This window comes from Oncorhynchus clarkii, chromosome 24 (genome assembly GCF_045791955.1).
Source record: "Oncorhynchus clarkii lewisi isolate Uvic-CL-2024 chromosome 24, UVic_Ocla_1.0, whole genome shotgun sequence".
NCBI classification, from domain to species: Eukaryota; Metazoa; Chordata; class Actinopteri; order Salmoniformes; family Salmonidae; genus Oncorhynchus; species Oncorhynchus clarkii.
This window is the reverse complement of record NC_092170.1, coordinates 2,032,384-2,058,419: the sequence shown is the minus strand read 5'-3', so window position 1 is coordinate 2,058,419 and position 26,036 is coordinate 2,032,384. Positions and strand designations below refer to the sequence as shown.

General features: G+C 43.0%; 1 protein-coding gene across 2 annotated transcripts in view; it reads left to right on the top strand.

Moving 5' to 3' along the window:
* LOC139382264 (dedicator of cytokinesis protein 10-like) overlaps positions 1-26,036 on the top strand; it is a 177,212-nt gene that overhangs the window by 64,490 nt on the left and 86,686 nt on the right. For both annotated transcript variants that reach the window (XM_071126130.1, XM_071126129.1), the window contains exons 2-4: positions 10,356-10,475; positions 11,658-11,747; positions 18,152-18,234. In XM_071126130.1, coding sequence (XP_070982231.1) covers positions 10,356-10,475; positions 11,658-11,747; positions 18,152-18,234 — 293 coding nt within the window. The remainder of the gene's footprint in view (positions 1-10,355; positions 10,476-11,657; positions 11,748-18,151; positions 18,235-26,036) is intronic.

Sequence of the window (26,036 nt, the reverse complement as noted above, 5' to 3'; positions counted from 1 at the left end):
TAGACCGGCCCCACTGGGCTACCACTAGGCAAGACCTGCCCTGCCGCCCCGATTTTCATGGGGTAATCATATGGAATGCATTTCAATTAATAGGTGTGATTTGTTAAAAGTTACATTTGTGGAATTTATTTCCTTCTTAATGCGTTTGAGCCAATCAGTTGTGTTGTGACAGGGTAGGAGTGGTATACAGAAGATAGCCCTATTTGGTAAAAGACCAAGTCCATATTGTGACAAGAACATCTTAAATAAGCAAAGAGAGACAGCAGTCCATTACTTTAAGACATGAAGGTCAGTCAGTCTGGAAAATGTCAAGAACTTTTAAAGTTTCTTCAAGTGCAGTCCCAAAAACTATCAAGCGCTATGATGAAACTGGCTCTCATGAGGACCGCCACAGGAAAGGAAGACCCAGAGTTACCTGCTGCAGAGGATATGTTAATTAGAGTTACCAGCCTCAGAAATTGCAGACCAAATAAATGCTTCACAGAATTCAAGTAACAGACAGACCTCAACATCAACTGTTCAGAGGAGACTGCATTAATCAGGCCTTCATGGTCAAATTGCTTCGAAGAAACCACTACTAAAGGACACCAATAAGAAGAAGAGACTTGTTTGGGTGAAGAGATACGAGCAATGGACATTAGACTGGTGGAAATCTGTCCTTTAGTCTGAGTCCAATTTGAGCTTTTTGGTTCCAACCGCCGTGTCTTTGTGAGACGCAGAGTAGGTGAACGGATGGTCTCCGCATGTGTGGTTCCCACCGTAAAGCATGGAGGATGAGGTGTGATGGTGTGGGGGTGCTTTCCAGGTAAATCTGTCTGATTTATTTAGAATTCAAGGCACACTTAACCAACATGGTTAACAGCATTCTGCAGTGATACACCATCCCATCTGGTTTGCACTTAGTAGGACTATCATTTGTTTTTCAACAGGACAATGACCCAACACACATCCAGGATGTGTAAGGGCTATTTGACCAACAAGGAGAGTGATGGAGTGCTGCATCAGATGACCTGGCCTCCACAATCACCTGACCTCAACCCAATTGAGATGGTTTGGGATGAGTCGGACCACAGAGTGAAGGAAAAGCAGCCAACAAGTGCTCAGCATATGTTGGAACTCCTTCAAGACTGTTGGAAAAGCATTCAAGGTGAAGCTGGTTGAGAGAATGCCAAGAGTTTGCAAAGCTGTCATCAAAAGGTGGCTACTTTGAAGAATCCAAAATATATTTTAATTTGTTTAACACTTTATTGGTTACTACATGATTCCATATGTGTTATTACATAGTTTTGATGTCTTCACTATTATTCTACACTGTAGAAAATGGTAAAATAAAATTTTAAAAATCTCCTTGAATGAGTAGGTGTGTCCAAACTTTTGACAGGTTCTCTATATGCTTGGAGTCAGGAACCAGGTGCAGAAGGTGAGTTTAGCGATAAGAAAGGCAGATAAACAATAACAGGAGAAACGTACTGACCAAAACTGCCTGATGACTGAGGCTACTGAGTGCTACATAAAGGGAGATGAATCATGGTGATGATGATGCCCAGGTGTGTGTAACGATGGGGAGCAGGTGTGCGTAATGATGATGCCAGGACCAGTTGCTAGTAGAGTCGAGCGCCGGAGCGGGAGTAGGCGTGACAGTGATGAAGACATTGCAGTCTCATTGTAGGTGAGGTATGCAAAATGGGTCAATTTTGAGCACCTTTATCTCCTGAATGTTTTGGCATCAAAATGTGAAAAACTGAAATCTAATGGCAATAGCCCTATACTAACATATGCCTGGAGAGTTGTCGAGGTGTGTGTCCCAAATGGCACCCTATTATTCCCTATATAGTGCACTACTTTTGTCTAGAGTCCTATTGGCCCTCGTCAAAAGTAATGCACTATATATTGAATAGGGTGCCATTTTGGATGTAACCCTTGTCTCCTCTCTCCCATTCAGTGTCGGTCAATGACTCTTCCTGTAACCCCTATCGGCATCATTCTTCTCATGTGTTGGTTTGTGTCAAAGTCATGCTGCATTACAGTTTTAAACTCTTGGTGGTGTATTTTTGGCGCTTTTCTCCGGAAGTTGTATTGACAACCAATGGATGGAGAGAGTAAAATCGATTGCATTTTCTCCCCTTTTTAAATGATCAATAACATAAAAAGATCTTACAGTAGCTTATGTAATCAGGTTAGCAGCACTCAGACTCCGGTTGCTTCCCAAATGGCACCCTATTCTCTATATAGTGCACTACTTTTGACCGAGCCCTGGTCAAAATTACAGTAGTACACCATGTAGGGCGTGGGACAAAGGCTCAGAGGCTGTGACGCAACAGGGTCAGTTCCTCAAACTGGTTGGCAGCTGACAGCTCTCAGTTCTGCAATGAAATTTAATCAAGGGTAGTGTGTGTGTGTGTGTGTGTGTGTGTGTGTGTGTGTGTGTGTGTGTGTGTGTGTGTGTGTGTGTGTGTGTGTGTGTGTGTGTGTGTGTGTGTGTGGATGGGGGGGCTGGGGGTAGTGTGCGCGCGTTCGTGCTTGCATGTATGTACAATACCAGTCAAAAGTTTGGACACACTACCCCCCGCATTCCAGTTGACTACCTCATGAAGCTGGTTGAGAGAATGTCAAGAGTGTGCAAAGCTGTCATCAAGGCAAAGGGTGGCTACTTTGAAGAATCTCAAATCTAAATACATTTTGATTTGTTTAACACTTTTTTGGTTACTACATGATTCCATATGTGTTATTTCATAGTTTTTATGTCTTCACTATTATTCTACAATGTAGAACATAGTAAAAAGAAAGAAAAACCCTTGAATGAGTAGGTGTGTCCAAACTTTACAGGGACTGTATGTATGTACAGTGCTTCAGAAAGTACTCACACCCCTTGACTTTTTCCACATTTTGTTGTGTTACAGCCTGAATTTAAAATTGATAACATTGAGATCTATTGTCAGTGGCCTACACACAAATAGCCTATAATGTCAAAGTGCAATTATGTTTTTCTTTTACAAATTAATAAAAAATGAAAAGCTGAAATGTCTTGAATCAGTAAGTATTCAAGTATTTAGGCAAGTCTAAGTAAGTTCAGGAGTACACATTTGCTCAACAAGTCACATAAGTTGCATAGACTCACTCTGTGTGCAATAATAGTGTTAAACATTTTTGAATGACTACCTCATCTCTGTACCCCACACATAAAATGATCTGTAAGGTCCGTGAATTTCAAACACGTTCAACCACACAGACCAGTGAGGTTTTCCAATGCCTAGCAAAGAAGGACAGCTATTGGTAGATAGGTAAGAAATAAAAAAGCAAACATTCAATATCCCTTTCAGCATGGTGATGTTACTAATTACACTTTGGAATGTGTATCAATACACCCAGTCACAGTAAAGATACAGGTGTCCTTCCTAACTCAGTTGCCGAAGAGGAAAGAAGCCGCTCAGGGATTTCACCATGAGGCCAATGGTGACTTTAAAACAATTAGAGTTTAATGGCTGTGATAGGATAAAACTGAGGATGGATCAACAGTGTAGTTACTCCACAATACTAACCTAAACGACAGAGTGAAAAGAAGGAAACCTGTATAGAATAAAAATATTTCAAAACATGCTTCCTCTTTGCAACAAGGCACTAAAGTAATACTGCAAAAAATATGGCAACGTAATTCACTTTTTGACCTGAATACAAAGTGTTAAGTTTGAGGCAAATCCAATACAGCAATTACTGAGTACCACTCTCCATATTTTCAACCACAGTGGTGGCTGCATCTTGTTATGGGTATGCTTGTAATCGTTAAGTATAAAAAAAAAATGGAATGGTGCTAAGCACAGGTTAAATCTAAGAGGGAAACCTGATTCAGTCTGCTTTCCACCAGACACTGGGAGATTAATTCACCTTTCAGTAGGGTGAAAGGCCAAATCTACGCTGGAGTTGCTTGCCAAGAAGGCAGTGAATGTCCTGAGTGCTGAGTTACAGTTTTGACTTAAATCTGCTTGAAAATCTATGACAAGACCTGGAAATGGTTGTCTAGCAATGATCAACAACCGAGTCTTACCCATTTTTAATTCAGGCTGTAAAACAAAACATATGGAATAAATTGAGTACTTTCTGAAGGAGGTAGCCTGGAGGTTTAGAGCGTTGGGCCAGAAACCGAATGGTTGCTGGTTTGAATCTCTGAGCTAGCTAGGTGAAAATTATGTTGATGTGCCCGTGAGCAAGGCACTTAACTCCTGTAAGTTGCTCTGGATAAGAGCGTCTGCTAAATAACTCAAATGTAAATGCGTGTCCTCGCGCGCACCTATTGGTCTTGGTTTATAAATGCACCCCTTCTCTGGCAAATAAAGGAAGTTGTAGTTTACACACATCGGATGCACACGTATAGGCCCTGCCTGTGAGTGTGCATGCGTGTTTGTGAAAAGAAAGAGAGTGAGAGAGTGTGGCATTGATTACAACCAAGGAGACGAGATCATAATTGAGTGTTAGAACAGCAGTTTGTAAGAATTCAGTTGTGTGACGTAGCGGGGAGATGTTAGTCTAGTCTAGACCAATGTGTCTACGTACTGTAGTGTCAGTATTACAGAGCTGTATTTCCACTACAAAGTATTGCCCTGTAATGTTACTATGGCTACTGTATCTAATACAGTATATTAATAATGATGATTGAATTAATGCCATTTATCAGATGTTTTTTATCCAAGGTGACTTATAGTAGTGGTTGCATACATTTTCACATGGGCGGCCCCAGCGGGAATCCAGCCCAAAAATGTGGTGAGAGTAAGAACAAAGATAGAGAGAGTCTTCAGAGAGAAACGGAAGAGAGACAGATTTGGTGGTTGGATTTTTTTTCTCAGTTTTCCCTTGCTGCACCTCTGTCACCGTGTGACATCAAGCATCTACTTCCTCCTTGGGCACCACCCGAACCGACAGGTCTCACACACCCTTCAATGGACCTTCTGCTTCTGCCTGCTGGAACACATGTCCTGTCCGTGTCCCCGTCTCTACCCGTGTCATCGGCATCCGTGTGCAGTCTCCTGTTTTGAATCAGGATGAGCTTCAGGAGTAAGATCACATTCCGAAAGAAGACCAGGGATAAGAGCAGGCGTGTGCGGAACGATTTCAACCGGCTGAGCGTCGTATGTATGCTGTCTCTCTCGTGCAGTGCCGTACCTTTGTGTTTTTATTGCCCTGGGCTTCCTTTTCCTCTCTGTTGAACTTGTCGATCTGGGGTGAAGTTCACCGAGGTAAAGATCTAGAATCAGCTTTCAATTCCTAACCTTAATCATGAGTGGGTGAAAAGGCAAAACTGACCCAAGTCTCTATCGGCAACTTCACTCTACACCGCATCTGTCTGTCAAAATGAGGCTAACCGATATGGCACAGGTTGGAGTGGGACATTGCTAGCCTTAGCCTAATACTAGTTAGTCAAATAGAGAGTCACTGGCTATCTGATCGGTGTGTTGATACACCGATACACATAGTATTGCTCCCTATGTGTATCGGAGTTTCTATCCAGTGGAGTGGCCATTTACAGTGCCTTGCAAATGTATTCATTTCCCTAGGCGTTTTCCTATTAGTTGCATTACAACCTGTAATTTAAATTTATTTTTATTTGGATTTCATGTAATGGACATACACAAAATAGTTCAAATTGGTTAAGTGAAATTTAAAAAATGACTTGTTCAAAAAATAAATAAGTAAATAATGGAAAAGTGGTGCGTGCGTATGTATTCACCCCCTTTGCTATGAATCCCCAAATAAGATCTGATGCAACCAATTACCTTCAGAAGTCAAATAATTAGTTAGATTGCACACAGGTGGACTTTATTTAAGTGTCACATGATCTCAGTATATATACACCTGTTCTGAAAGGCCCCAGAGTCTACAACACCACTAAGAAAGGGGCACCACTAAGCCAGGGGCACCACCAAGCAAGCGGCACCATAAAGACCAAGGAGCTCTCCGTACAGGTCAGGGACAAAGTTCTGGAGAAGTACAGATCAGGGTTGGGGACTAAAATTTAGCTTTTTGGCCATCAAGGAAAATGCTATGTCTGGCGCAAAACCAACACCTCTCATCACCCCGAGAATACCATCCCCATAGTGAAGCATGGTGGTGGCAGCATCATGCTGTGGGTATGTTTTTCATCAGCAGGTACTGGTCAGAATTGAAGGAATTATGGATGGCGCTAAATACAAGGAAATTCTTGAGGGAAACCTGTTTGTCTTTCAGAGATTTGAGACTGGGACGGAGGTTCACCTTCCAGCAGGACAATGAGCCTAAGCATACTGCTAAAGCAACACTTGAGTGGTTTAAGGGGAAACATTTAAATGTCTTGGAATGGCCAAGTCAAAGCCCAGACCTCAATCCAATTGAGAATCTGTGGAATGACTTAAAGATTGCTGTACACCAGCGGAACCCATCCAACTTGAAGGAGCTGGAGCAGTTTTGCCTTGAAGAATGGGCAAAAATCCCACTGGCTAGATGTGCCAAGCTTATAGAGACATACCCCAAGAGACTTGCAGCTGTAATTGCTGCAAAAGGTGGCTATACATACTGTTGAAGTCAGACTTATACATACACCTTAGCCAAATACATTTAAACTCAGTTTTTGACATTTCATCCGAGTAAAATTACCTGTCTTAGGTTAGTTAGGATCACCACTTTATTTTAATGTGAAATGTCAGAATAATAGTAGAGAGTGATTTATTTCAGCTTTTATTTCTTTCATCACATTTCCAGTGGGTCAGAAGTTTACATACACTCAATTAGAATTTGGTAGCATTGCCTTTAAATTGTTTAACTTGGGTCAAGGGTTTCGGGTAGCCATCCACAAGCTTCCCACAATAAGTTTGCTGAATTTTGAACCAGACTTGTTGAGGTCTATAATTTATTTTCTGAGGTCTTGGCTGATTACTTTTGATTTTCCCATGATGTCAAGCAAAGAGGCATTGAGTTTGATGGTAGGCCTTGAAATACATCCACAGATACACCTCCAGTTGACTGAAATGATGTCAATTAGCCTATCAGAAGCTTCTAAAGCCATGACATCATTTTCTGGAATTTTCCAAGCTGTGTAAAGGCACAGTCAACTTAGTGTATGTAAACTTCTGACCCACTGGAATTGTGATGCAGTGAATTATGAGTGAAATAATCTGTCTGTAAACAATTGTTGGAAAAATGACTTTTGTCATGCACAAAGTAGATGTCCTAACCGACTTGCCAAAACTATAGTTTAACAAGACATTTGTGGAGTGGTTGAAAACTAGTTTTAATGACTCAAACCTAAGTGTATGTAAACTTCAGACTTCAGCTGTAGTATTGACTTTGGGGGGGGGGTTACTCACGCTCAAGTTTTCAGATTTTTTTTGGTCTTTTATTTTTTTGTTTGTTTCACAAGAAAAAGATTTTCCATCTTCAAAGTGGTAGGCATGTTGTGTAAATCAAATGATACAAACCATCCAAAAATACATTTTAATTCTAGGTTGTAAGGCAATAAAATAGGAAACATGCCAAGGTGGGTGAATACTTTTGCAAGCCACTTTACAGTTTAGTCATTTAGCAGACATTCTTATCCAGATCATTTAAATAAATATCCCTATTTGTTCATACTGGTCCCCCATGGGAATCAAACCCACAACCCTGGAATTGCAAGTGCTGAGCTCTACCAACTAAGCCACACAGGACTACAATCTACAATCAGCATGGGATCTATCTATATGTTCACAACATTTCAACTGGAGCTATGAGTTTGTCAGCAGGGGACTTTTACACCTCTATACGTACGTCCGATTTGTACAAATGCTCTGCAACATCTTGACCGTATTGGTGTGATGTTGTCTGGGGGAATATCGGTGCCAAACGTGTAGGTGTCATGTAGCATGTCTCAAGCTGCTTTGAGATGTGATAAAACGCCCACTACAACACACTCTATAGTCCCAGTCATTACTGAGCTGTTGTGTTACTGAGCCGATAGTACTTCAGGTGTCAGGGAAGGTAACGTCCCTATATGACACTAAGATTGCTTCGGCTGACTGCCATCAGGTAAGTAGTGCCTATTTCCTTCCACTTTGTTGTGGAATTACCCCAGCGGTTTTGTCTATGTCTCAATGACACCCTACTCCCTCTGTAGTGCACTACCTTTGAGCAGAATAAAAGGGGACCATAACTAAGGGGGTGACCTCTCAGTGCCTCTGGTCAGGTCAAATCAAAACGGAATGGGCCAAACCCACAGTGGTACTCAGTAGGGTGATCAAGTGATTTGGCAACAGTGTGAATGAATGCTGAGTATGAAAGACTGTTGTTAATGTGTTTCTCTGCCCTTGCCACCGGTCCGTCTGTGTGGGAAGATCCCTACTGGCTGGAAACACAAAGGGAAGTTAATATATGTTTTATGTTCATTTTGAAATCTCGGCTGAAAACCACCTTCAGGCATATGACGTTAGATATATATTTTTGTTGGTTTTATTTATTATATTGAGATTGGACAGTGAAGAGGGCTAGAGGAGACGTCAAAGGTAGGATAGATTGGGAGGCAGATTGGAAACCCATGCCGACTGGTGGCGTTGGCTAAACGTGTGTCCCGGGCTGGGTACGCCACACTAACCACTGGACCACTTATCCGCAGGCCGCTCAGGCAAAATATATTGTCTTGGTAGATATTTCTGTGAGGTTGACAAATTCAATTGTCCTCAGCGGTAATTCTCTCTTACTGTCGGGCACAGTTAATACAAACAATTTAAAAAAAACAATTTTTTACAGTGGAATCACAACAAGATCCTTCCTAACAACAAAAGATTGTTATGATTCTGGGTGTTTTGCAGTCTTTCGTTTTTCTGTCACGTTCTTTGCCATGCTTTTATTCCTCACTGACTGCTTGCTTCTACCGCTTTCCCTTATGTGTCAGGGGTGTGTTTACTAGGAATCAGACTGAAGCAAATGGTGTGGGACCTAGCTGAACTTGTCCGATAAGAAACCCTTTTTCCTTTAAAAAAAAATATATGATTTGCTACGATGTGCACTAAAGAATACACCCCTGGTCTAACTGAACAGAGGCTCGTGGTCGGAATGCAGGAGAAAACATCCCGCAGTGGGCGTGTAAATAGAGAGAACACAGGTCATCAGTTTTCCACCCCTCTGACCACAGTTTGTGTTAGCGGTGATGAATAAGACGTGCTGCTTTCCTTTGAGGACCCGAAATAGCCTCGTCTCATCACGTGCAGTCCATTTCGCTTTCTGTGAAACGCTCTGTCCGGATGGGATTGTTGAGACCATTTGCTGTGCAGATGTGCAGCCTAACTCGTAACCTAAAACATATTGTAAAACTTCTGGCTTTGTACTATATCAGCCTACGGTCATTTCAGAGCTTGAATCTCTGATGTAATCGATTGAAATACTATTCAGCACCAGAAACTAAAAGTAATAGGTGAGGTTGAACCTATCATTAAATATGTTTTCTGAGCTAATGTAATATATTCTTCTCTGACAGTAAAACGGTTTCCCTCGACATGTTTTTGGTTTGGTTTGGCACATGACATGTAACCCACTTCATCCTCTATTTTACTTCTCTCTTCCCCGCCCCTCTAGGCTGGGGCCCGCGTTCCAAATTGCACCCTCTTCCCCTAATATGGTGCACTACTCTTGGCCAGGGCCCGTAGGGAATGGGGTGCCGTTTGGGACACAGACTTGGTGTTTACGTAGCTGATCCAATGGTGACAGTCTAAACACAGGAAGTGAGGTGGTGGCTCTAGCTCGTTTGTTTTTCTTCATGCCTTGCAAAGAAAATGATTCATGCCTGTCCGGTGAAAGATAAACAGATGTCCTGGGGTTTAGACTATTTTTCTAGCTACACCGTTTGTCTCGCGTTCGGTTTGAAAAACACTTGTTGACTGGCTGACTTTTCTCAGTGTATATGACGTGACTGCTGAGTGTTTTGGGTATCAGCGCAGTTCAGAGAGGTTTATAAAGTCAGGATTGTAGAATGGTATAGAAGAAAAATGTTAGCGTGGTGTCGCTGCCTGTGCGCCTGTCTGTCTGTCTCGCAGTGCGTTACAGCAGGATAAGTCCTAGATGTAGAAGACTTTTCTGTGTGACCTAATAGTTTAATATGTGGGATATTCCATGGTGTGACTTACAGTGGTCATCATATGTATGGTTGACTGTGCGTGTGTGCGTGTGTGCGTGTGTGCGTGTGTGCGTGTGTGCGTGTGTGCGTGGGTGGGTGGGTGGGTGGGTGGGTGGGGGGGGGGTTTGGGTTTGGGTTTGGACCGGGATTTGAATCCTGCATCCGCCGTGTTTCCCCAAGTAGTACCCAAATGTTTATTTAACTTCCAAATGGGATAAGTCAAGTAAAATGTGTGTGTGTGTTCCAGCAGGAGAAACCCAAGCTGATAGACCCTCTGGACTATGAGGCTGTGATCTGTGACCTGGGAGATGAGCTGAAGGAAGACCCCCTCAGCGAGCTGCTCCTCTTCCCCGACAACGACTTCACGGTGGGTACGAGCGTGTCTCTGTGTGTGTGGGGGGGAGGGGTGTGTGTGTGTCTGACTGTGTGTGCGTGTGTCTGGCTCCAATGTTTTTCGACAAGACGGACAGACAGACAGACAGACACACTTGCATTCTGAACCCCTCATTCCCCTAGTGCTTCTGCTCCGACAATGTCCTGTGGCTGTTTGCTCATTAGTGACTTAATTAGTGCGCTAATGTGACTCCTTAAGACCGCCACTTCACATTAACCGGTTTTAAATGGTTTTAGGGAAATGACTCGGCTCTCGATCCCTGAGTTGATTTTTAAATGCCTGACTCTGCTACCGTGGTGCGCACACACACACACACACACACACACACACACACACAGGCCCGGCAACCAAACAGTCCCTGTTTCATTTGCGGTCTCTCAACCTAATGGAAATTCCAATTCATTAGCTAATGGACAAACCTAATTCGCTTCCATAACCTAATAATGTTTTGGAACACCTTCCTTCCTGTGAGTGTGCTGTGTTTTAAACAGCTGACTTGCAGACCCAGTAAATCAGAACCAAGCGTTGATCAGAGCGGGAGCGGACTTGGCTGTTCTCTGTGTGTTGCGTCCCAAATGGCACCCTATCCCCCTATATAGTGCACTACTTGGCCCTGGTCACAAGTAATACACTACATAGGGAAAACGGTGCCATCAGTGAGAGCAGTATTTCTCCAAAAAATCTTTACTGCTAGGTATGGATGATATATTTCAGCCATGTGCTGTTTTTACCTCAATATTTATGATTGAATTATAACAGCAACGGAGCTCTTGGTCAGATGTTATTCGTCAAGTGCTGACGCACTGGAATAGGGTTCAGTGATCTGACTGTACATCATGGTGGTAACGACTGTATCCTTAGATTTCCTATGTCCCCCTCAAGCATTTTCATGTTCAAACCTGCACATGTATCCTATCCCATGCTGGTATGTGTCATCTTTTACCTAATCTCAGTAATCATAAAACCAGCTATCGCGTGAACTTTGACCTCTGGCCAGCTAGTGAATTTGGTTCTAGGGGAAAAGGCTGAGATGTCAAGTCCACACCCCCTCCACCCCAACAGTCTTTCAGAGACAACCTTTTACCTGACATCAAACTGTCCCTCCCGCCTTGATGGTTCACCCCCAATGATTTCTCCTCCCTCTCTGTCTCCCAGGTGTCCACAGTGCCTCTGGAAAGACGGACACTGCAGTCCACTGTGCCCCAGGGGGCCGAGCTCCAGGCTGAGTGTCTGCTGGTCAGACAGGTGAGTGTGTATGTGTGTGTGTGTACGCACGCACGTGCGTTTGTGTGTGTGTGTGTGTGTGTGTGTGTGTGTGTGTGTGTGTCATGCTTAGTTGTGTGACTGAGCTTTGGTGCAGGGGAGGGCTATGGAGCAGGGCTGACTCCACATTCAGGCTGGCTGGCTGGCAGGCAGCTAGGCTTGGTGTGGTGGTTGTGTGGGTAAGGGTCAGGACTACATGTAGTTGTTAGTTTACTTATCCTCAACACAGAGGTCAACATCATGAGCCCATAAGGTAGTGACATCAGGAGCACAGATGTGTTCTGTTCCTCCAGGAGCTGTGTGTGTTTCTGTGTGCCTGCGAGCGTGTGTGTACGTGCGCACGTGCGTGTGAGAGAGAGGGATAGTTTCCAGCTAGCTCTATGATTGAGAGAGAGAGAGACAGACTGATGCATTCAATCACTCACTCACTCCTCCTTGGCCCATATATGAGAAAGTGACGAGCATGTATTCTTTACCCATGTCTGAGCGTTACTGCTCCCCTTCTGAACGAGAAGGAAAGCGAAGTAAAGTTGTGCAGCTTGCTGCAGTATCATGTTTCTCTCCGTGGGAATCAACAGCATCTGGAAGGCGGGGGGGGGGGCTTTGACTGGACTTCTGCTTCCAATGGGCTCATCTATGGAGCTGAATCATGAGAGAGAGAGAGAGAGAATGCACGCTAATTATGAATCATTTGAGAGAGAGAGAGAAAAGAGAGAGAGAGCGCCGATGCCCGCTTATTATCAAAATCCAGAAATGAGACGTTAAATTCTACCACTCTAAAAGGAAACGATTCCCAAACCTTCCATAACAAAGCCATCACCTACAGAGAGATGAACCTGGAGAAGAGTCCCCTAAGCAAGCTGGTCCTGGGGCTCTGTTCACAAACACAAACAGACCCCACAGAGCCCCAGGACAGCAACACAATTAGACCCAACCAAATCATGAGGAAACAAAAAGATAATTACTTGACACATTGGAAAGAATTAACAAAAAAACAGAGCAAACTAGAATGCTATTTGGCCCTAAACAGAGAGTGCCAGTAAAGCCCTTCAATTGAATGAGAGAGAGAGAGAGAGAGAGAGAGAGAGAGAGAGAGAGAGAGGAAATGTGAGAGAGAGAGGGGAGGAGGGTGCGAGAGTGAGAGGAAATGTGAGAGGGAGGATGTGTGAGAGTGAGAGGAAATGTGAGAGGGAGGATGTGTGAGAGAGAGAGGGGAGGAGGGTGCGAGAGAGGGAAGGAGGGGCGAGAGAGGGGGAGAGAGAGAGGTGAGGAGAGAGAAATGTAAAGAAAGGGAAGGAGGGGGAGAGATGGGAAGGAAAGAGAGAGAGAGAGAGGTGAGGAGAGAGACATGTAAAGAAAGGGAAGGAGGGGAGAGATGGGAAGGAAAGAGAGAGAGAGAGGTGAGGAGAGAGACATGTAAAGAAAGGGAAGGAGGGGGGAGAGATGGGAAGGAAAGAGAGAGAGAGAGAGGTGAGGAGAGAGAAATGTAAAGAAAGGGAAGGAGGGGAGAGATGGGAAGGAAAGAGAGAGAGAGAGGTGAGGAGAGAGAAATGTAAAGAAAGGGAAGGAGGGGGAGAGATAGGAAGGAAAGAGAGAGAGAGAGGTGAGGAGAGAGACATGTAAAGAAAAGGAAGGAGGGGGGAGAGATGGGAAGGAAAGAGAGAGAGAGAGAGATGTTGAGGAGAGAGACATGTAAAGAAAGGGAAGGAGGGGAGAGAGATGGGAAGGAAAGAGAGAGAGAGAGAGGTGAGGAGAGAGAAATGTAAAGAAAGGGAAGGAGGGGGGAGAGATGGGAAGGAAAGAGAGAGAGAGAGGTGAGGAGAGAGAAATGTAAAGAAAGGGAAGGAGGGGGGAGAGATGGGAAGGAAAGAGAGAGAGAGAGGTGAGGAGAGAGAAATGTAAAGAAAGGGAAGGAGGGGAGAGATGGAAAGGAAAGAGAGAGAGAGAGAGAGGTGAGGAGAGAGACATGTAAAGAAAGGGAAGGAGGGGGAGAGATGGGAAGGAAAGAGAGAGAGAGAGAGAGAGGTGAGGAGAGAGAAATGTAAAGAAAGGGAAGGAGGGGGGAGAGATGGGAAGGAAAGAGAGAGAGAGAGAGGTGAGGAGAGAGACATGAAAGGGAAGGAGGGGGGAGAGATGGGAAGGAAAGAGAGAGAGAGACGGCGATGGGGCGAGAACTTTACAAATGCAAATGATGACGACCAGCGTGAACACAATTTTGCGTACATTTCCCATATTGTATTGTCGCTATGAAGAGGTGGATCTTGACTATGACCCAAATGGCACCACATTGCCTTTATTGTGCAATAGTTTGAGGTGGTACCCTATAGGCCCTGGTCAATAGCAGGGTGCCATTTGGGACGCATATACAGACTGTGTGTGCATGTGCACCTGTTTTCATGCTCTTATGGTGATGTTTGATGGTGAGGCTGAGCGTGAAAGACTTGCTGGCTAGAAGGAAGTGATCAAATTAGCCACCCATAGTCTCACTCACATCCTACTGTAGCAGCATCACTGCATACGGAAACACAACAGACACCACACCGTCACAGCTTACAGAAGATTGTGTGTGTGTGTGTGTGTGTGTGTGTGTGTGTGTGTGTGTGTGTGTGTGTGTGTGTGTGTGTGTGTGTGTGTGTGTGTGTGTGTGTGAGAGAGATGGAAGACAGAGAATGGCTATTTAAGTATGTGTTCCCAGGAATGTGTTGTTGCCTTGTGGAAGTAAATATGCCCTGACAAAGGTCCAATTCCCAGGACCACAAATACAAATTCCATCTAGACACCGTTGCTCTAGAGCACACAAAAAACTATATGTACCTCGGCCTAAACATCAGCGCCACAGGTAACACAAAGCTGTGAGCGATCTGAGAGACAAGGCAAGAAGGGCCTTCTATGCCATCAAAAGGAACATAAAATTCGACTTACCAATTAGGATCTGACATAAAAATACTTGAATCAGATATAGAACCCATTCCCCTTTATGGTTGTGAAGTCTGGAGTCCGCTCACCAACTGGGACAAACAAAATGGGACAAACACCAAATTAAGACTCTGCATGCAGAATTCTGCAAAAATATCCTCTGTGTACAACGTAAAACACCAAATAATGCACGCAGAGTAAAATTAGGCCGATACCCGCTAATTATCAAAATCCAGAAAAGAGCTGTTAAATTATACAACCACTTAAAAGGAAGCAATTCCCAAACCTTCCATAACAAAGCCATCACCTACAGAGAGATAAACCTGTCCTCTATGCAAGCTAGTCCTGGGGCTCTGTTCACAAACACACCCCACAGAGCCCCAGAACAGCAACACAATTAGACCCAACCAAATCATTAGGGGGAAAAAAGATAATTTCTTGACACATTTGGCTATTTGGCCCTAAAACAGAGAGTACACAGTGGCAGAATACCTGACCACTGTGAATGACCCAAACTTAAGGAAATCTTTGTCTATGTACATACATAGCCTTGCTATTGAGAAAGCCCGCCTAAGGCAGACCTGGCTCTCAAGAGAAGACTATGTGCACACTGCCCACAAAATGAGGTGGAAACTGAGCTGCACTTCCTAACCTCCTGCCAAATATATGATCATATATCCGATTACACAGACCCACAAAGAATTAGAAAACAATCCAATTTTGCTAAACTCTGATATCTATTGGGTGAAATACCACAGTGTGTCATCACAAAAGCAATATTTGTGACCTGTTGCCACAAGAAAAGGGCAACAAGTGAAGAACAAACACCAATATAAATACAACCTATATTTATGTTTTATTTATTTTCCCTTTCATATTTTAACTATTTGCACATCATTACAGAACTGTATTTTCGAGGTCGACCGATGATTATTTTTCAACGCCGATCCGATACCGATTATTGGAGGACCAAAAAAGCCGATACCGATTAATCGGCCGATTTTTATTTATTTATTTGTAATAATGACAATTACAACAATACTGAATGAACACTTATTTTAACTTAATATAATACATCAATAAAATCAATTTAGCCTCAAGTAAATAATGAAACATGTTCAATTTGGTTTTAATAATGCAAAAACAAAGTGTTGGAAAAGAAAGTAAAAGTGCAATATGTGCCATGTAAGAAAGCTAACGTTTCAGTTCCTTGCTCAGAACATGAGAACATATGAAAGCTGGTGGTTCCTTTTAACATGAGTCTTCAATATTCCTAGGTAAAGAGTTTTAGGTTGTAGTTATTATAGGAATTATAGGACTATTTCCCTCTATACCATTTGTATTTCATTAACCTTTGACTATTGGATGTTCTTATAAGCACTTTAGTATTGCCAGTGTAACAGTATGGCTTCCGTCCCTCTCCTCGCCCCTACCTGGGCTCGAACCAGGAACACATCGACAACAGCCACACTCGAAGCAGCGTTACCCATGCAGAGCAAGGGAAACAACCACAGGCTCAGAGCGAGTGGCGTATTAGCGCGCGCTAAATAGCTAGCCATTTTACATCGGTTACACCAGCCTCATCTCGGGAGTTGATAGGCTTGAAGTCATAAACAGCGCAATGCTTAACGCACAACGAAGAGCTGCTGGCAAAACACACGAAAGTGCTGTTTGAATGAATGTTTATGCGCCTGCTTCTGCCTACCACTGCTCAGTCAGATACTTAGATACTTGTATGCTCAGATTATATGCATCGCAGGACACGCTAGATAATATCTAGTAATATCATCAACCATGTGTAGTTAACTAGTGATTATGATTGATTGTTTTTTATAAAATAAGTTTAATGCTAGTTAGCAACTTACCTTGGCTTACTCCATTCGCGTAACAGGCAGTCTCCTTGTGGAGTGCAACGAGAGAGAGGCAGGTCGTTATTGCGTTGGACTAGTTAACTGTAGGGTTGCAAGATTGGATCCCCCGAGCTGACAAGGTGAAAATCTGTCGTTCTGCCCCTGAACGAGGCAGTTAACCCACCGTTCCTAGGCCGTCATTGAAAATAAGAATGTGTTCTTAACTGACTTGCCTAGTTAAATAAAGGTGTAATGAAAAAAATCGGCAAACCGATTTCCGATTGGTATGAAAACTTGAAATCGGCCCTAATTAATCGGCCATTCCGATTAATCGGTCGACCTCTACTGTATATATATATACATAATATGACATTTGAATAGTCTTTATTCTTTTGGAACTTGGGTAATGTTTACTGTTCATTTTTTGTTTATTTAACTTTTGTTTATTATCTATTTCACTTGCTTTGGCAATGTAAACATATGTTTCCCATGCTAATAAAGCCCTTCAATTGAATTTTAATTAAGAGGAGAGGGAGTGGAGAGAGAGAGAGTGCGTGAGCGTGTGTGTGTTTACGCGTGAGAGAGAGTGTGCTTGTGCGCAGCTGAGCTCGCATATGTGCGTTTTGTGTGCACGTGAGAGACCTTGAGAAGAGAGGGAGGGAGAGAAAGAAAGTCTGTAACTCAATCCCGTGGGACAGAATGTTAATTCGATTCATCTAATCATGGATTCAATCTTGTAACTGTTTCAGCTTATGGGGCTCCAAGACGACCTGTGTGAAGCAAGCTAGGGCTGCAGAGTCTTTTTCCCTCAAAAAAAACAACATGTTTTTGCAAGGCACGAAATAACGAGCTTAGAGCTACCACCTCACTTCCTGTGTTGACTCTGTCACCGCTGGATCAGCTACATAAACACCAAGGCTTGTGTCCCGAATGGCACCCTTTCCCCTGTGGACCCTGGTCAAAAGTAGTGCACTATGAAGGGAATAGGGTGCCATTTGGGACACCACCTTAATGTCGTAGAGTGAGGCAGACTCTGCAGCCCTAGCTTGCGTCACATTGGGTTGCATGAGGCCTGCTGCTCATGTAAAACAAAGCTGTACATTGCCTGTACATTACCATTACCGTACCTTGGATCTATTGATTTCAATGGAGAGAGGTGTGTGTGTGTGACTACTGTAGAGCTGTATAAGTTCCACGTTGTGACCGAGAGGGGATTTCAAGCATCAACTGCCCATGCCAAGACCCACACACACACACAAATCTCTTTTTGTTGATTGAGGACCTTTTTGCTGAGGAATGTGATTGTTTTTCATGTGTGTGTTTTCTATAGTTTAAAAAAAAATCTTTGTATTTTTATTTTCTGCTGTATTCCCTATGTGTAATGTGTTGTGTAGTTGCAGGGCTCCCTTGCAAAAGAGACCATGGTCTCAATGCGACTCCCTGTTAAAATAAAGGTCAAATAAATGCATGAAATTAAACACACACACACACACACACAGACACACACACACACACACACGGTCATGTATACAGACAGAATCAACTGTCTGTTATTCACAGGCATTAACAGAACCTCTGTCCCCTCCTCTTCCTACTCCTCTTTCTCCTCCTCTGTTCCAGGCCTGCAAGTACTACAACTCCCAACTACACGTGGTCCATTACAAATATGATGAGTACGCAGGAGATTACCGGCTACTTCCCAGGTACAGAATAGTCTATGAAAGAGTTACAACATTCCGGCAACTTTCCCAAAACTCCCAGGTTTTCCATACATTTTGTGAAAGTTACCAGAATTTTGCAGCCCTTGTCTGTGATTGCACTTATGCATTCAGTACATTTACATGGGTTTAGTTACAGAGCAGTGTTTACATATTTGAATTGTTCCGCGTCAGAAAACAGTACTTCGCCACTTCATGTACTTCTAAGTGTTATAACGCTATTGTGTTTGACAGGGCCCACTCCAGGGCTTAACGGTTTTGACAGAGTCTTTGTCAGGAACGCATTCCAGACTTTCCAAAGGCGTGCTTCACATAAACACTAGGAAAGACGCAGCTGAGAACCTCAGCTAGACCAAAAGATCCAGGTGCTTGTATCCTTAATGGAACCCTATTCCCTATTTAGTGCACTACTTTTGACCAGAGTTCACTAAATAGGAAATAGTGTGCCATTTGAGCTGCTGTAGTCTGCGGTTACATAGCGGGCCTCTCGAAAAATAGCTCTCTGTGATGTCAACAATGGGAACAAAAAAACAAAATGATGGACATCGGTGGGCTGTGTTGTTGAGTGGCAAGCTGTGCTGTCCAGCAGCAGTGATGTCAGGGTGTGTGTATCGGTCACTCAACCCCAGGGAGACCAAACATCACAGCAGAGCCTCTTTGATTTCTGACCCCTATCCAGACCACTGGAATGTTCTCCTGGTCTCCCATGAGTTGGTTATGTTGTAGTCCTCTAGTTCAGTTCCCATGACCTTTTTGAGTTTGTTGAATTTAAAATAGTTTTAAGTTCAACATCATATACTGTACATCAACTCTAAAACTGATCCAAATTCTACTTTTGATACTGTGTAGTTTAACATCAATAGATGTCAAGAGACTGAGTGTACGGGCTCCTATGGAGGTTAGATCCACATGATATGAGTTCTCTCTCTGAATCACTTCCTCTGTCTTTCCCTGGAATGTGTAGCAGATCTAGGATCAGTATGGGAGTTACTGCTAGCCTTTGTAAGATACCCTGTACACACAGTTAGCATCAGATCTAGGATCAGTTTGGGCTCCTCATACTACATACATACATATGTACATATGTACCTACATACATACCTACATACATATGTCTGTGATCCAGTTGACAGACTGACAGCTCAGTTCACTCTGAGCTGGTAATCTTCACGAGCTGTGTCTCTCCAGAGAGAGCCACGAAGTCTGGCATGTTGCAAGGCTATTCTAACTGTTAGGTCCAAACACAGGGGTGTCCCTGAAGATTCTCTAAAAAATGTTTAGCCTCTTGGAGACAATTTTGAGAAGCCATGAGATGCCATGAATAATTTAGCTGAGACTAGTTGCAGTGCTTGGTCTGCTATCCTGATAAAAGAGGGAAGCCTTTGTGTCTCCAGCTCAGAGCACATGCACAAACACAGGGCGGCTCATGAACGCACTGGAGCGAGGGCAAGTTTTTGTCGGGTCCTTTTCGGGAGGAGATGGATAGGACTCGGCCACACAAGTCGGGGCTCAGCTCAGACACCCAGCCATAGAGATGGAAAAGAGAGAACACCTCCTATCTGTGCTACGATGATCCCTTCAAGGGGAAATCTGCTGTTTACCAAAACAGTGGCAGGGTTCCCACTTTGTTTTTGTTTAAACTGAAAATTGCCCCTTTAACCCATTTTAAAATGGAGAAAGCCCTCACTGCCCATGCTATAACAAGCTTTGTAGCAAGTCTGCCCTCTATCCGACTCCATGCACCCAGCACCTCCACAGTAAAACTTACCGTATGCTTCCCATTCGAAAGAGTTTGCGCATATATTAGACCACATCTTTGACCTTTTGGTATTCGGCAGCGTTCAGTGTTTTTTTTTTCCGGCTGTTCGAGCACACACATTTTTCTCTTGGGGCTTGTCGAAGTTCGGCAGCCAAAGTTTCCACCCCTTCGTCAGTGATTGGCCAAAAGTAGGTGTTTGTTGTCATTCAATGACAGACGACTAGTTTTCATGCACATTTCACTCGAGAAATACTGCACCAAACATCTTAGTTTCAATTGCGTGACTAAGACTTCCTCTGTCAAAACATCAACATTTAAATACAGATTTCTTGACCTATCTTAGATTCATTCAGACTATTTTGAGAAGTTTACTTGTTGCTATGGTGTCTCAACAGAGGGATAAACAGTAATATTGCCGCTTTGTCTAGTTTTTCAAGCAAAGGTATTTTAAGAGAGTATGCAAGCACAAACGTTCACTTCGCCTAGCCGTGGTGACCTGGCCAGAAAAAATCTCTGGGCTCGAGTTAGCCCATGCCTGTGTAGTTAAGCAGGCCCTACTACTACAATAAACTGCTGGACTGTTATGTGGCTATCACAACACGTGTATCAACACTAGAGTTGAGCTTGAATGCCATTACTGAAGTGTGGTACATCTACGATATGATGATAGGGGACATAGAGAGAGGACATACTCCTTGGCTGTGTTCCATATGGCACCCTGTTCCCTACATAGTGCACTACTTCTGACCAGAACCCTATGGGCCCTGTTCAAAAGTAGTGCACTATGTAGTAGGTAATAGGGGGCCATTTGGAACGCAGACCTTCTCTCTCTCTCTGCCTGGAAGCTTTTAAGTGTAGTCCTCTCCCTCCTGACATCCCTAATGGAAGAGGCAGACCTGTAGGATAAAACAGAGCTCCTCAAAGTGAACGAGTCAAACGAGGTCACCTCCTGATCATATGTCACTCTGACTGTCTGTGGGGGAGATGAGGGGGAGAGAGAGGGGAGCGGAGGGAAGGGGAGAGGGAGAGAGAAGTGGGGAAGGCAGAATGAGGTGAGTAGAGGAGGGGAGGGTGGGAAGTAGACTAGAACAGGCGGGACACTTCATTCAGGTGATGGGGGGGAGGGGGATATATCAAATGAATTAATGCCTGTATTACAAGAATCAAGGTTTTGTAATTGTCCGTTTTTATGTGCGTTTCCGCTTGTTCTTGCGTTGTATTTTTGGTCTTGTCTCTTTTGCTCCTCTGTGCTGTGTGCACCTCCCCGTTTACACCAGAGATGCACCTCCCCGCCCTAACAATGGGAGTTTGTTGTCCCAAAGGCGGGAAGGCAGGCAACAAGCTTAGGTCCAAAATAAACCCATAAAAACGCATTGGGCTTATTTTGGACAGATTCATTCTCACATCGCCTCTCCCTCTATGGTTCACACACACCAAGCAACCCCTCCGCCTCTCACGCCAACAAAATTCAGAGATCACATCTTCCTCTCTGAAAAGTGGTTTCAACTCGCTATTTGCATTTGAGGTTTGGTCCAACAGAATGGACACCAAAACACATTGAGACATTATTTTACTGTAATAGAGGAGAGGTTTTTCTAACAATACCTGTTTTATGTCTCAACTACTCAAATTGCACGCAGAGCAGACACTACTAAAACTTATCAATGAACATTGATTCTGGAAAAAATAAATGCTCAGTTTGTCACGGCGGCATAAGGGTACCACATACCACTAGCAGCATTTTAGCCAAAGACTATTATACTAGCTGTCTAGTCTGTGTTTTTGTAAATGTGCAATACGCATAAAACACAAGTATATAAGGAATTGGCAACTCGTTCTCGTTCTGAGAAATAAGGTAGGCCACTTGATTTTAACATGAGAACAGGCTAACATGCTTTTCAAACAGTTGGAGACAGAGCGAAGGATGTGTTCATAACAATTTAAATGTGCAACCTTGTTAGCTAGCAAATAGAATCCAAGTTGGCGCTAAACTTGAAATATAAAGATTAGTAGGCTAATAACACAGCACATGAGAGATTGTTGACCTGTGTTCATTTTCTGTAGCTTAATCCCTTGCTACAAGAAGTTAGTCATTATTTGTGAATTTGTGCACTATGCATGGTTCTAGTTAAATTTGTATGGGCATTTTCATAGACAGATTTGAAAGCCAGATCAGTGATTATAAAAAAATAAATAATAGAGAAATATATATCGTGAATCTCCCATAAGTTTGAAAAAAATCAAGATATGATTTTTAGGCCTATATCGCCCTAGGGGCAGACAGACAGAGCGAGCGAGAACTTTGGACAGGGAGCTTTGGACAGGGAGGATGTGGAGCTCCTCCTCTCTCCCATCCATCCTTCTCCCTCCCCTTTCTCTCCTCCAAACAGACAAATGATGGTAGAAGACAGTCTGCAGTCTCTTTCTTTATTACTCTCCCTGTCTGTCTCTTTCTTGTTCTCTGTCTCTGTCTCATCACTTCTCTCTCTCTCTCTCTCTCTCTCTCTCTCTCACTCCCTTGTTTCCCTCTCTGTCTGTCTCTATTCCGTGGTACAGTCTAGGCACAGTGTTTCGCTAGCAGAGACAAAGTAGCTACACATTAGTCAGAGCACTGTCTGGTGATAGTGAATTCTTATTCGAGGGGAGAAGTGCAACTGAAGCACAAATGTGACCGACCGCCTTGATTCGGTCTTATGTAGCAACATTTGAAATTTGTGTTTTTTACATTGGATAAAAGTAGAGACTCAGAGCTAAAAAAAAAATGTCCTGTATATCATACACTGCAGTTGAGGAACAATGGGAAAGTAATACTGCTTTGAAAGTTGATAAACCCCATTTTTGAGAAAATGGCCCTTTTAATGTTTTGGTCCACCAACTGGAGAGCTCTTTTTTGTCAACACCCGTTCAGCATTGTTCACACCCTCTTAAGCCTTAGCCCCACTCATCTCTTTATGGATTCACATGTGAGGTCATGTGCTAAACAGAGTGAGTAGTTTAGTAAACAACCAAAGATGTCAAGACTAAAAGTGGTTAAAGCAGTAGCCTACAATAAGGGAAAACTCCAGCTAAAAATACACTAGTCCTTGGCTTATATCCTAATTTGATTTTGGTGCAGGTCATGTTGTTCTTCACATTACTGTCTCTGGTAAACACACACTATATCAAATCAAATCTAAGTTTATTTGTCACATGCATAGGATACAGAAGGTGTAAACGGTACAGTGAAATGGTTACTTGCATAGTATCAATATCAAAAACAGAAAGTGTCCAGATAAAATATTTTATAACTATTTATAACTACTATGCTTACCCGACACACTTGTCTAAATTGATGGGTCATGTGAAGGAAATGCTATAACCACCACCCAGCCACAACTAGCTAAGTGGATGGGTCACAATTGTCTAGATACATAAAATACAATAGATGGCTGTAATCACCCCCAGACACACCTGGCTAACTTGATGGGTCATGTAATCATCTAGCGAAGTGGAGTCTTTTGTTTAGACATGTAGCTAGCTAGCTAAACAATGAACCGACATAATCCCAACTCATACTACTACCAATACAAACATTGTCATAGCTGTAGTATGAATCTGCAGGTAGCTAATGCTAACTAGGTTCAATGTTAGCTAGCTAAAATTAGCAATGCAAATTTAGATCTGATTTGAATAATATGAATACACAGATCATACGCATAACGTCAGCTAGCGAGCCAGCAAGCTAACATTTGCTATCTATTTTATCTATTTTATTTTATTTCACCTTTATTTAACCAGGTAGGCTAGTTGAGAACACCTTTATTTAACCAGGTAGGCTAGTTGAGAACACCTTTATTTAACCAGGTAGGCTAGTTGAGAACAAGTTCTCATTTACAACTGCGACCTGGCCAAGATAAAGCAAAGCAGTGCAACACAAACAACAACACAGAGTTACACATGGAATAAACAAACATACATTCAATAATACAATAGAAAAAGTATATATACAGTGTGTGCAAATGAGGTAGGATAAGGTAGGTAAAGGCAATAAATAGGCCAAGGTGGTGAAATAATTACAATGTAGCAATTAAACACTGGAGTGATAGATGTGCAGAAGATGAATGTGCAAGTAGAGATACTGGGAGATCTAGTGAACATTATGCTTGAAATTGCAATAAAAAACAACTTTCTGACAAAATTAGAAACCCGTGTATATGGACGAACGCTTCACGGCGGACTGAAACCATTTAACTTTGTTTTGTTTGTAGCTACATCTTGTTTGGCCAGCATGGTGTCAAGTCACTCTGGTTCACACTGACGGTGTGGCGTGTGCAGAAAATAGCCTATCACTTTTTCCAACAGATCTGTCTATAGCGCCTGCTAAATTCAGGGCTTCAATTTTATTGAGAAAAGTAGCAAAACTTTTGTGGTTCTTGATGGTTAATTTTATATCTTTCAAAAATGGTGCGGTAAGAAAGGACTATCAACACGTGCTGAGCAGCTCATCTCCCGGCATGTCCAGCCCATCCATTATCTCAGCCAATCAAGGCTAGCGGGAAGGTTCTTGGCTTTTTCCGTGGCTCAACCAACTAAGCTCGTAATTTAACATTTTATTTGTATTTGCGGATGGAGTACACATTTCTTATTAAGGCACATGAAAGTTCACATGTTCCAGAAGGCATTTCTGCAAAAAAGCTAATTTGACAAAAATACATGTTTACGTTCAAATGCCTCTCCTGTGATGTAGTGACGTGCGACCTTCGCCTAGTTTCTTGAAACTAGTCACAAATTAGTCTGATGCCTATCACAAAATGCAGTAAGAAGCCATTTAAATCTGCATTTACAAAACGCAGAAAGAGATTTGTTACGTGTTTTTCTTTTATTGTCCTGTGTGAAAGACGCAGACTTCTGCGTCAACTCAACCCTTATGTTGAACTTGCTAGTTATCTAAGTAAGTAGCTGAATTAATAAGGTGACAGGGCATCATATTGTGTTAGCTTTCTGCTTTGTTTGAAAAGATAAAGCCCTTTGGATGAGTTTATCTGTACAGCTGCCAGTGCTATCTTGATTTCCTTGTGTTTTTTTCTCCTCTTCATTCTTGGCCCATCTCCTCCTCCCTCATCTTCACCGAGCAGAGCAGGCAGGCCCATTGCCACAGCGACTCTAGAGCCCACACAGACACAACTGTACACATGCTGCTCCCGAGCCAGCGCTGTTCTTCCTTCAGACAAGCATGCATCAAAACATTGTTCATTCGCTTGTAAATGTCCAAACTCACCAAAATGACATTCTGCAGATCCTACCTATATATTTTATTTAACTAGGCAAGTCAGTTAAGAATAAATTCTTATTTTCAATGACGGCCTAGGAACAGGGGCAGAACGACAGATTTGTACCTTGTCAGCTTGGGGATTTGAACTTGCAACCTTCCGGTTACTAGTCCAACACTCTAACCACTAGGCTACCCTGCCGCCCCAGGTATATGTATATATGTAAACTTTATGAGCTGGATTGCCGGTCTTGGCAATTTGTTTATTTTATTTGCGCACGTTAGCATATTTAGCTATTAGCCTCCATGGAAACTTGCTATTAGTTGTGCTAATTTTATTAGCGTCCTGGTAAACACCCAATGGGCAATTTTTTGGGGGTCCCCTTGTGTATTAATCAAATTTCAAATCAAATTCATTTATATAGCCCTTCGTACATCAGCTGATATCTCAAAGTGCTGTACAGAAACCCAGCCTAAAACCGCAAACAGCAAGCAATGCAGGTGTAGAAGCACGGTGGCTAGGAAAAACTCCCTAGAAAGGCCAAAACCTAGGAAGAAACCTAGAGAGGAACCAGGCTATGTGGGGTGGCCAGTCCTCTTCTGGCTGTGCCGGGTAGAGATTATAACAGAACATGGCCAAGATGTTCAAATGTTCATAAATGACCAGCATGGTTGAATAAGGCAGAACAGTTGAAACTGGAGCAGCAGCACGGTCAGGTGGACTGGGGACAGCAAGGAGTCATCATGTCAGGTAGTCCTGGGGCATGGTCCTAGGGCTCA